The sequence below is a fragment of the Mobula hypostoma genome, chromosome 8 (assembly GCF_963921235.1).
Source record: "Mobula hypostoma chromosome 8, sMobHyp1.1, whole genome shotgun sequence".
NCBI lineage: Eukaryota > Metazoa > Chordata > Chondrichthyes > Myliobatiformes > Myliobatidae > Mobula > Mobula hypostoma.
This window is the reverse complement of record NC_086104.1, coordinates 82,145,498-82,158,004: the sequence shown is the minus strand read 5'-3', so window position 1 is coordinate 82,158,004 and position 12,507 is coordinate 82,145,498. Positions and strand designations below refer to the sequence as shown.

At 35.8% G+C, this 12,507-nt stretch overlaps 1 protein-coding gene across 3 annotated transcripts in view; it reads right to left on the bottom strand.

Annotated features, from left to right (window-relative positions):
- The window catches only part of trmt6 (tRNA methyltransferase 6 non-catalytic subunit), a 47,250-nt gene that overhangs the window by 11,528 nt on the left and 23,215 nt on the right, over window positions 1-12,507 (bottom strand). The window contains exon 11 of one of the 3 annotated variants that reach the window (XM_063056217.1): window positions 10,870-12,439. The exons of the other annotated variants lie outside the window; for them this stretch is intronic. Within the exon in view, the coding sequence (XP_062912287.1) occupies window positions 12,266-12,439 (174 nt within the window). The 3' untranslated portion in view covers window positions 10,870-12,265. Of the gene's footprint in view, window positions 1-10,869; window positions 12,440-12,507 lie in introns of those variants that run through there. 3 annotated transcript variants of the gene reach the window in all.

Below are 12,507 nucleotides of genomic sequence, written 5' to 3'. Positions count from 1 at the left end.
CTAAGTTAAGGGGCCCAAAACAGCACACAATACTCCAATACTCTAAGTGCAGTCTGACCAATGCCTCATCCTTGCTCTTATGAATGCTCTTATCCTCTCCAAATGAATGCTATCTTTACATTTGCCTTTCCTACCACCGACTCAAGTTAACCTTTAGGAAATCCTGCTGAAGGTCTCCCAAATCCCTTTGCACCTCTGATTGTGGAATTTTATTCCCATTTAGAACTTCTATCAAAGTGCATGACCATAAATTTCCCTATACTTTATTACATCTGCCACTTCTTTGCCCATTCTCTCAATCTGTCCAAGTCCTGCAGAGTCCCTGCTTCTTTTGTATCATCTGCAGTCTTGGTCAAAAAGCCATCAATTATGTCATCCAAACCATCAGCATGCAGCATTATGCGAAAAGAAGTGGTCTCAACACTGACACCTATGACAAACAACAGGAATTCTGCAGATGCTGGAAATTCAAGCAACACACATAAAAGTTGGTGGTGAACGCAGCAGGCCAGGCAGCGTCTCTAGGAAGAGGTGCAGTCGACGTTTCAGGCCGAAGCCCTTCGTCAGGACTAACTGAAGGAAGAGTGAGTAAGGGATTTGAAAGTTGGAGGGGGAGGGGGAGATCCAAAATGATAGGAGAAGACAGGAGAGGGAGGGATGGAGCCAAGAGCTGGACAGGTGATAGGCAAAAGGGATATGAGAGGATCATGAGACAGGAGGTCCGGGAAGAAAGACAAAGCGGGGGGGGGAACCCAGAGGATGGGCAAGGGGTATATTCAGAAGGACAGAGGGAGAAAAAGGAGAGTGAGAGAAAGAATGTGTGTATAAAAATAAGTCCCCACCTCCCCCTCGTACCCCATCTGTTACTTATTTTTATACACACATTCTTTCTCTCACTCTCCTTTTTCTCCCTCTGTCCCTCTGAATATACCCCTTGCCCATCCTCTGGGTCCCCCCCACCTCCTTGTCTTTCTTCCCGGACCTCCTGACCCATGATCCTCTTGTATCCCTTTTGCCTATCACCTGTCCAGCTCTTGGCTCCATCCCTCCCCCTCCTGTCTTCTCCTATCATTTTGGATCTCCCCATCCCCCTCCAACTTTCAAATCCCTTACTCACTCTTCCTTCAGTTAGTCCTGACGAAGGGTCTCGGCCTGAAACGTCGACTGCACCTCTTCCTACAGATGCTGCCTGGCCTGCTGCGTTCACCAGCAACTTTTATGTGTGTTACTGACACCTATGAATTACTATTAATCTCCAACAGTCTCTTTGCCTCCTGCTAGTCAATCTTCTATCCATGCTAGTATCTTTCCTGTAATACCATGGGCTCCTATCTTGTTAAGCAGCCTCACGTACAGCACGTCAAAGACCTTCTGAAAATCCAAGCAAACATCAGCTGATTCTCCTTTGAGAATTCTTTGAGGAAATAACAGGCAGATTTGTCAGCCAGGATTTCCCGTCAATGACACAATATTGACTTTGGCCTATTTTACCATGTGCCTCCAAGTTCCTCAAAACCTCACTCTTAATAATGGACACTAACATCTTCCAAACCATTAAAGTCAGGCTATCTGGCCTATAATTTCCTTTCTTCTGCCTTGCTCCCTTCTTAAAGAATGGTATGACTTATGCATTTTCCAGCCTTCCTGAACCTACTAATGCTTCCACAATCTCTTCAACTACCTCTTTCAGAGCCATAGAGTGTAGTCGACCTGGCCCAGATGACACACCTATTTTCAGACCTTTCAACTTCCCAAGCACCTTCTCCATATTAATAGTAACAACACTCACTTAACCATATAAACATATAACAATTACAGCACAGAAACAGGCCATCTCGGCCGTTCTAGTCCATGCTGAACTCTTACTCTCACCTAGTCCCACTGACCCACACTCAGCCCATAATGCTCCATTCCTTTCCTGTCCATATAGCTATCCAATTTAACTTTAAATGACAACATCGAACCTGCCTCAACCACTTTTGCTGTAAGCTCATTCCACACAGCTACCACTCTCTGAGTAAATAAGTTCCCCCTCATGTTACCCCTAAACTTTTGCCCTTTAACTCTCAAATCATGTCCTCTTGTTTGAATCTCCCCTACTCTCAATGGAAAGAGCCTATCCACGTCAACTCTATCTATCCCCCTCATAATTTTAAATACCTCTATCAAATCCCCCCTCAACCTTCTACACTCCAAAGAATAAACACCCAACTTGTCAACCTTTCTCTGTAACTTAGGTGATGAAACCCAGGTAACATTCTAGTAAATGTTCTCTGTACTCTCTCTATTTTTTTGACATCTTTCCTATAATTCGGTGACCAGAACTGTACTCAATACTCCAAATTTGGCCTTACCAATGCCTTGTACAAGTTCAACATTACCTCCCAACTCTTGTACTCAATGCTCTGATTTATAAAGGCCAGCATACCAAAAGCTTTCTTCACCACCCTATCCACATGAGATTCCACCTACAGGGAACTATGCACCATTATTCCTAGATCCCTCTGTTCTACTGAATTCTTCAATGCCCTACCATTTACCACTTATGTCCTATTTTGATTAATCCTACCAAAGTATAGCACCTCACATTTATCAGCATTAAACTCCATCTGCCATCTTTCAGCCCACTCTTCTAACTGGCCTAAGTCCCTCTGAAAGCTTTGAAAACCTACTTCATTATCCACAACTCCACCTATCTTAGTATCTTCTGCATACTTACTAATCCAATTTACCACCCCATCATCCAGATCATTAATGTATATGACAAACAACATTGGACCCAGTACAGATCCCTGAGGCACACCACTAGACACTGGCCTCCAATCCGATAAACAGTTATCCACCACTACTCTCTGGTGTCTCCCATCCAGCCACTGCTGAATCCATTTTACTACTTCTATGTTAATACCTACCGATTGAACCTTTCTAACCTTCCGTGTGGAACCTTGTCAAAGGCCTTACTGAAGTCCATATAGACAAAATCCAGCACTTTACTTTCGTCAACTTTCCTAGTAACCTCTTCAAAAAATTCAATAATTTTTGTCAAACATGACCTTCCACGCACAAATCCATGTTGACTGTTCCTAATCATATCCTGTCTATCCAGATAATTATATATACCATCTCTAAGTATACTTTCCATCAATTTACCCACTACTGACGACAAACTCACAGGCTGATAATTGCTAGGTTTACTCTTAGAACCCTTTTTTAAAACAGTGCAACAACACAAGCAATACACCAACCCTCTGGCACCATCCTCGCTTTCTTTAATATAATTTTTATTGAGTTTTCAAAGTAATTACATAAAAAGATAATGTCTACCCTCCCCCCTCCCCTTAACCCTTCCCCCCGATATATACCCCTACCTGAAAAAAAAAGAAAGAAATAAAAAGAGAAAGAAAGAAGAACTGCCTGGATATTGGAAGGTTTCCACATGCTCCATGGGATTCAAAATAAATTTAGTATATTTATTTATTACTTTCCCCAAGGGACCAACATCTTTATCATCAGAGCAACTAAATATGCCATCCTATCTTTTGTAAATAAGAGTGCCAAATATTCAAAAATGTATCATATTTATCTGTTAAATTATAAGTAATTTTTCAAGTGGAATACAACTAGACATTTCATTGTTGCAACGATTCATACTTAAATACGAATCCCATTTCCAAGTAACTGCTATAGCCTTCTTGGCTACTGCCAATGCAATTTTTATGAATTCCTTCTGATATTTATTCAGTTTAAGTTTCGGTTTTATCCCTTCAATATCACCTAATAGGAATAATACAGGGTTATGTGGAAGTTGAGTTCCAGTAATTTGTTCCAATAAGACTCTTAAATTTATCCAAAAAGGTTGAATTTTAGAACAAGACCAAGTAAAATGTAAGAAAGTACCAATTTCTTGATTGCACCTAAAGCATTGATCAGATAAGTTTGAATTTAATCTATTTATTTTTTGTGGTGTAATATATAATTGGTGTAAATAATTATATTGTACTAATCTAAGTTGAACATTTATTATATTTGTCATACTGTCAAGACACAGTCTTGACCAATTTGTTTCATCAATATTAATATTCAGAGCCGTTTCCCATTTTTGTTTCGACTTGAGGATTCCTTGTTTAATTGTCTGTTTTTGAATCAAATTATAAATACAAGAAATAAATTTTTTAATTTTTCCTTTTTGAATTCAAATTTCAATTTCATTGGGTTTTGGCAAAAACATTGTTTGTCCCAGTTTGCCTTTAAAGTAAGCCCTTAATTGAAGGTTAACAAAAGAAAGTGTTATTTGATATTTTATATTTATTCTTTAATTGTTCAAATGACATCAATATACCTCATTCATAACAGTCTCCTATAGATCTAATCCCTTCTTGGTACCAATTATATAGAAGTTGATTATCCATTGTAAAAGGAATAAGTCTGTTTTGGAACAAAAGTCTCCTTGCTAACAAAGATTTCTTTATTTCATTATCAACATTTATCTTATTCCATAGATCAATCAAATGTTTTAATATAGGAGATTCTTTCTTTTCCCGTATCCATTTAGATTCCCATTTATATATAAAATCTTCAGGTCTATTTTCTCCTATCTTACCTAATTCTATTTTAATCCATGCTGGTTTTTGATCATCAAAGAAAGATGCTATAAATCTAAGTTGATTTGCTTTATAATAATTCTTAAAGTTTGGAAGTTGTAACCCTCTTAACTCAAATTTACACGTCAATTTTTCCAATGATATTCTTGACAGCTTACCTCTCCAAAGAAATTTTCTCACACATTTATTTAACTCTTGAAAAAATTTCTGTGGCAATTGCATTGGTGATGTTTGAAACAAATACTGTATTCTAGGAAATATATTCATTTTTACAACATTGACTCTACCCACTAATGTTATTGGTAGTATCATCCATTTGTCAAAATCTTCTTGAATTTTTTTCAATAGTGACAAATAATTAAATTTATATAAATTTTTTACATCATTATCAAGTCTTATACCTAAATACTTTATACCATTTACCGGCCATCTAAATTGGGTTGCTAATCGACATTGGCTATAGTCTCCTTTAGTAAGAGGTAAAATTTCACTTTTATCCCAATTTATTTTATACCCTGATACTTTCCCATATTCATCCAATCTAGAAGATAATTTATGTAACAAATGCTGTGGGTTTGTTAAATAAATCAAAACATCATCAGCAAATAGGTTAATTTTATATTCCTCCTGATTAACTCTAAAACCCTTAATATCTGGATCAATGCTAATTAGTTCTGCTAATGGCTCTATCGCCAGTACAAGTGAAGCAGGTGATAATGGACAACCTTGTCTAGTTGACTTTTTTAACTGGAATGGTGTTGAAATTTGACTATTAGTCACTACTTTAGCATTAGGGTTAGTATTTAAAGTTTTAATCCAGTTTATAAAAGGTGATCCTAACCCATATTTTTCTAATACTTTAAATAAGAAATCCGATTCCAATCTATCAAGTGCTTTTTCTGCATCCAAGGCTACTACTATACTCATCTCCTCCCTTTTTTGTGCCAAATGAATTATACTGAGTAGCCGAGGTACATTATCTGCCAATTGTCTATTTTTAATAAATCCTGTTTGATCCATATGTATTAATTTTGGTAAATATTTAGATAATCTATTCGATAAAATTTTTGCTATTATTTTATAATCCATGTTCAACAAAGAAATAGGCCTATATGATGCTGGTTTTAAAGGATCTCTATCTTTTTTTGGCAATACTATTACAATCGCTGTTGAAAAAGATTCTGGGAGTTTATGTATTTTTTCCGCTTGGCGTATTAACTCCATAAAAGGAGGAAATAGTAAATCTTTAAACTTTTTATAAAATTCAGGTGGAAAACCATCCTCTCCTGGAGATTTATTACTTTGGAGTGATCCTAAAGCTTCTTCAACCTCTTGTAATTTAAAAGGCGTATCTAATCCCTTCTGTTCTTTCAAATTCAATTTTGGAAGAGTTACTTGTGATAAAAACCTTTCTATCTCATTAACATCATTGTGTGATTCAGATTGATATAATTCAGAATAGAAACTTTTGAAGGTTTCATTAATTTCTAAAGGTTTATAAGTAATTTTATTTGCACTTGTTCTAATTGCATTTATCGTTTTGGAAGCTTGTTCTGTTTTCAACTGCTAAGCAAGAATTTTGTGTGTTCTCTCACCTAACTGATAATACCTTTGCTTAGTTCTCATGATTGCTTTTTCCATTCTATATGTCTGAAGCGTACTATATTGTAACTTCTTATTGACAAGTTGTCTTCATTTTTCTTCTGTCATATGTCTTTGAGATTCTTTTTAATTTTGTAATCTCTTTTTCCAATTGATCTAGTTCTGCCATATATTCTTTCTTAATTTTAGTCATATAACTTATTATCTGACCCCTCAAATATGCTTTCATCGCATCCCATAGTATAAATTTATCATCCACTGAATGAGAGTTTGTATCCAAAAAAAATTGGATCTGTTTTTTCATAAAATCACAAAAATCTTTATGTTTTAATAATGTTGAATTAAATCTCCATCTATAAGTCACTTCTTCCTTATCAGTCATTATTATTGTCATTAATAAAGGAGAATGATCTGACAATATTCTTGCTTTATATTCCATATTTTTCACTGTGTTGAATATTGATTGATAATAGGAAAAAATCTATCCTTAAGTAAGTTTTGTGTCTATTAGAATATTCTTCTCCATATATCAATCAAATTTAAATCTTTCATCAATGATAAAGTTAGTTTTACTACCTTCGATTTTGTGACAGCCTTAGTTCATCTGTCTAAGACTGGGTCTAGGCAAAAATTAAAATCTCCTCCTATTAATATTTTTTCATGTGCATCAGCCAAATTCAAAAAAGCTTCTTGTATGAATTTTGCATCATTTTCGTTTGGTGCATAAATATTCATGAGAGTCCATAATTCAGAAAAAAGTTGACAGTGTATAATCACATATCTCCCCGCAGAATCGGTTATTACATTTTGTATTCTAATTGGTAATGTTTTATTAATCAAAATTGCTACTCCCCTCACTTTTGAATTAAATGAAGCTGCAACAACACTACCCACCCAATCTCTCTTCAATTTCTGATGTTCTGTTTCTGTTAAATGTGTTTCCTGTAAGAAGGCTAAATCTACCTTCATTTTCTTAATATGTGTCAAGATTCTTTTTCTTTTCACCGGTCCATTAACCTCATTAACATTAAAACTCAAAAAATTCAATAAATTAATCATTATTCTTAACAAAGTTACTCCAATCTAAAACATTACTTAACATCTCAACTCTCATAGTTCCTTGGGGAATCTCTTTAAACTTCACCATGTTGCTATGTGTTTCCCTCCCAATCATCCAGGCAAAAAGAAAGAAATAAAAGATAGATACAATACAAAAAGAAAAACAACAAAATACCCCCATACTAATGTTGTGAATGAAAAAAAGCACAACACTACCCCCATCCATTTTGCGGGTCGTGGCTATAGCCACGCTTGCACACATGAATTCCGTAGCGATTGGTCAGTATTTCTTCCAGCTCCCCAGTAACAAAAAAATTGTATATATATAGAAAAGTTAATGTCACTATTCCCAATTAATATTCTTCAAACTTTAACCTTCCTTCCCCTCTGTCATATAATTAATAATATATTTATATATTCTTTCACCTTTAAAAATCCACCAAGTCTATTCCTTGACAAAATCTTCATCTTTAATCCATCTCGCTTCCCTGGGTTTGTTCTTGTATCTTCAAAGAATCTCGCACAAGCTCCTCCACTTTCTGGTAGTCATCAAAAAAAATCTTTTTTCTCCAGCAGCCAAAAAAATCTTCAAGGTTGCAGGATAGCACAGTATAAATTGATAACCGTGATCCCAAAGGACTTTTTTCACTGGATTAAATTTCTTCCTTCTCTTCAAAAGTTCATAACTTATGTCAGAGTAGAAAAAATTTTCTTCCCTTCTATCATCAATGGTCCTTTTCTATTCTTGGCACCTTGAGCAGCCATCCGTAGAATCCCTTCTTTGTCTTGAAATCTTAAATACTTTATTAAAATTGATCGTGGATATTGGTCATCTTGTGGTTTTGGTCTTAGAGCTCTATGTGCCTGTTCAATTTCAATTGATCGGTCTTCCTCTTTCATTTGCAAAGTTTCCAGGATCCATCTTTGAAAAAATTCTATTGGATTGTCTCCCTCTATATCTTCTTTAAGACCAACAATTTTAATATTATTTTGTCTACGAAAATTTTCCAGCACCTCCACTTTTTCCAACAGTCGATTTCTTTCCATTTTCCAGACAAGCATATCATTTTCTGTTTTTTCCACTCTGTTGTTAATATGTTCCATTGTTCTTTCCAACTTTTGAAGTTTCTTATCCATTTTTCCTGTCTTCTCATAGCTTTATCATAGCTCAGCTTCATGTTTCTAATCTTTATTTTTACTCCTTTTAATTCAGTCATTACTTGCAATAAAGCCTTTTTTATGTCTCCATCATATCCTTTACTTTTAGTCTCTTCCAGTTCTTCCTCCTCTTCTTCATCTGTGTTCTCTGCGGAATCTGATTCTGACTCTGAGTCACTTTCGCTTGTAGTGGCCGTCGGTTCTTGTAGTTTAAGTAGTATCGCTTTGCGCATGCCAACTTCTTTACACATGCGCAATTCCAGCATCTTCTTCCCAGGGACCACTACCACCGCCATTGCTCCCTGTTCTTCTACGCCAGAGATAAAATGCATCTCCTCCGAAGGAGATCCAACCTGAGTCTGAGGATCCATCGGTGCAGTAGGCCTTTTTTCCTTCCCGTCTCGCGGCGACTTCGCAACGGCAGACTTCTTCTGTTGCGATTTACGAGGCATATCATAAAATAGTCTTGAGGACTTTATAAGTAGTTTTCGGAAAGTATTTATTAACTTTGCTTTGTTTAAACTGTACTTTGCTGATTTTTTACGGGAGAGCTGGATTCATACGTCTCAATCCCACGTCATCACGTGACGTCCCCCTACCATCCCCGTTTCTAATGACATTTGAAATATTTCTGTCAGAGCCCCTGCTATTTCCACACTAACTTTCCTCAAGATCCTAGGGAATATCTTGTCAGGACCCGGAGACTTATCCACTTTTATATTCCTTAAAAGCCCCAGTACTTTACTTCCTCTTCTTTAATCATCATAGTTTCCATAACTACCCTACTTGTTTCCCTTACCTTACACAATTCAATATCCTTCTCTTTACTGAATACCGAAGAAAAGAAATTGTTTAAAATCTCCCCCATCTCTTTTGGCTCCGCACATAGCCCTCCACTCTGATTCTCTACGGGACCAATTTTATCCCTCACTATCCTTTTGCTATTAATATAACTGTAGAAATCCTTTGGGTTTATTTTCACCTTATTTGCCAAAGCAAACTCGTATCTTCTTTTAGCTTTTCTGATTTCTTTCTTAAGATTCTTTTTACATTCTTTATATTCCTCAAGCACCTCATTTACTCCAAGCCCTCATTTATTTCTGCCCCCAACACACTCCAATTGATGCAATATTGTGAAGACTGGTGCAAAATACTTATTAGGTTAGTCTGCCATTTCTTTATCCCCTATTGCTACCTTTCCAGCGGTCCAATGTCCACTCATGCTTTTCCTTTACCCTTTATATATCTGAAAAAGACTTTTGGTATCCTGTTTGACATTTTTGGATAGCTTACCTTCATGTCATCTTTTTTAGTTGCCTTGTTATTTTTTAAAGCTTCTCAATTCACTAATTTTTGCTATATTATATGCCCTCTCATTTACTTTTATGCTGTCTTTGACTTCCCTTGCCAGCCATGGTGGCCTCATCCTCCCTTTAGAATACATCATCTTTGGATGTATCTATCCTCTGCCTTCCAAATTGACCACAGAAACTCCAGCCATTATTGGTCTGCTGTCATCCCTGTTAAGTGTCCCTTACTAATCAACTTTAGCCAGCTCCTCTCTCATGCGCCTCTGTAATTTCCTTTACTCCACTGTAATGTTGATACATCTGACTTTAATCTTCTCCCTCTCAAACTGCAGAGTGAATCTGTCATATTATATTCACAACCTCCTAAGGGTTCCCTTTGGCAGTCTGCTTGGCTCTTTTCTGAAAGCAGGGACAAATTATAATTATTTAGCATTTTAGCAACAAATAGTTTACAATAAAGGCATGCCAAGATCATTTGGCAGTGCCTAGAAGATATGCAAAACTGCTTTAGTTTGCTTTGAATCACTAGTTTAGAACTTTGCCAGTTGCAGCAACGACACCCCCAACGTAGGAATGGCACAAGGACTGGAAAAGAAAAACACCATCCTCCTCCAATGTTATGTATATTTGCTACTTGGGTACAGATCTAATCACAAAGCTATTGAAAAGGCAAGAGAGGTCTGGAGAATCAACACTTAATTTACGTCCACCCATAGCTTTAGGAAGTACTGCAATGTAGTATTGTTGATATTCGTGACCATGACCAAATTAAAATCTCAAAGTTCTGAAAGATGTGTCGCACTTTGACCATAAATTCTGTTTTATATACATGTGTGTATCATCTTTTAACTTTTACATTGCCCCTTGCCCACTCTATAACTCCAAAAATTTGTTTAACTTTCTATAAATGCACCCTGGGAATTGTGTGCTTTTCTGCCACTCAGGCAACCCTCCTCATAACACTACTAAGTTAACAACAGCAATCATAAATATGAGTTCACAGCTATTCAACCATCTTGTTTATGCTTTGTGCTCAAAAAGGATTTCTCTTCCTGACACACGTACTTTCACTGTTACTAGATAAGCAAAACATGACAAACATTACATAACATTACACAACAATACAAGGAATATGGCAGAAATGGTTTAATCATTTTAAATATTATAAGAATGTACATGCAAACAGAATGTTGGGAGTGAAAACTGTGAAGGCTCATCTAACACTGTGAATTATGATCTTAAGATAGTTAGAATCATCTAGATGAAATGAAAGAGTCAAAACCAAAAGGAACATTAAACAGGAACATTAACATTTGCACGATAACAAAAAGTCACAATTTTAAAATAGATCAAAACATTCTCAAAGACTTTCAAATGTATATAAATGATTTTTTGTAGCAAATTAAATGACAATTTATTGCGATTTAAAATGAGTACATTTAAATATGGAAGTACTTCTATTACAATTTGGGAACTTGGTTTATAACCCAGAAAGCAAAATAATAAGTCTTCCATGCATGCTAACTTTTATAATACAAGTTGCTTTCTGAACACACATGCAGCTGTTGATTTTAAAGCATTTAAAAAAGGATTAAAGAATAAAATAGTTTTCAAAGTAACAAGATTTGCAAAGAGGAAGCATTATATGAGTTTTTTTATCCTTGTATTTTGTCAAAGCAATTGGACATATCAGAAAGACACATAGAATAACTTTTAAAATGCAGCCAAATTTGATTAAATCTGAAGTAATTCCATTTGTTGATTAAAAGGATGGGACCATGTGGTTAAATTACTCTTGAAAACATTTATAAAATGTATAAATAAATCCACTAAAAAAAATACTGAGTAAAAAAACATTTAGTGCAGTAAATTAGCTTCCACAACTTGATTTACAGATATATTAAAATCCACAGTACCAGAGGTTTGGGTTCAATCATGACCTCAATATTGACTGCAGAGTTATTAACACATTCTTCGTGTGACTCCATGCACTCCAATTTCATCTTACATCCCAAAGCTGCACATCAATTGGCTGCTGAAATTGTCCCTGATAATGTAGCTCAGTGGAAAATGAGTGGAATAAAAAAAAGACTAAGACAAATGAGTTGTTGATGGCAGCATGGACAATGGACCAAAGGGCCTGTTGCAAGTTATCTCTCTAGAATTCTAGAAATCTAGAATAAATAGGACTTTTATTTTCTATAGTTGGAGGCCCAACAGCACAAGACAAATGGAATAATCAATTAGCATTGTCTGCATAAGAGTTCTACAACCTGCTCTTGAACTAAACTTCAGCGTGTGCTCATTTTCCAAAATACTTTCTTTCGTCTTTTAATCTACACAAAAATAAGGATTTTACAATGATATACATTTATATATTTTACTGCACTGACTGCACCTTTTGAACTTTCTTTCCAAAAAGCACACATTCCATTTTACATTTCTCTTTCAAAACCCAGGGCTTGAACTTCTCACGATGTTCCAGTATTGAGCAGCTTCAGGATAATCACTAATGCTTGAAGGGACGATGGACAGCTAACTTAAACATTCTTCTACCTTTTGTCTTTTTGCTAGAGGTTCTTCAAACTTCTGTGGCTCAGGAATACTGGCAACAGATTTGCCTCTATCCATAGCAACAGTGATACCAGTCAGGATATAACCACCACCTCCACTCATTGTCAATTTTGGATGAGTTCGGTTAGGCAAAACCTGAAAAATTTGGACAAATAATTTGTACACTGTTATAAATAGCTAGGATTAGAAAGTTATTCAGTGTA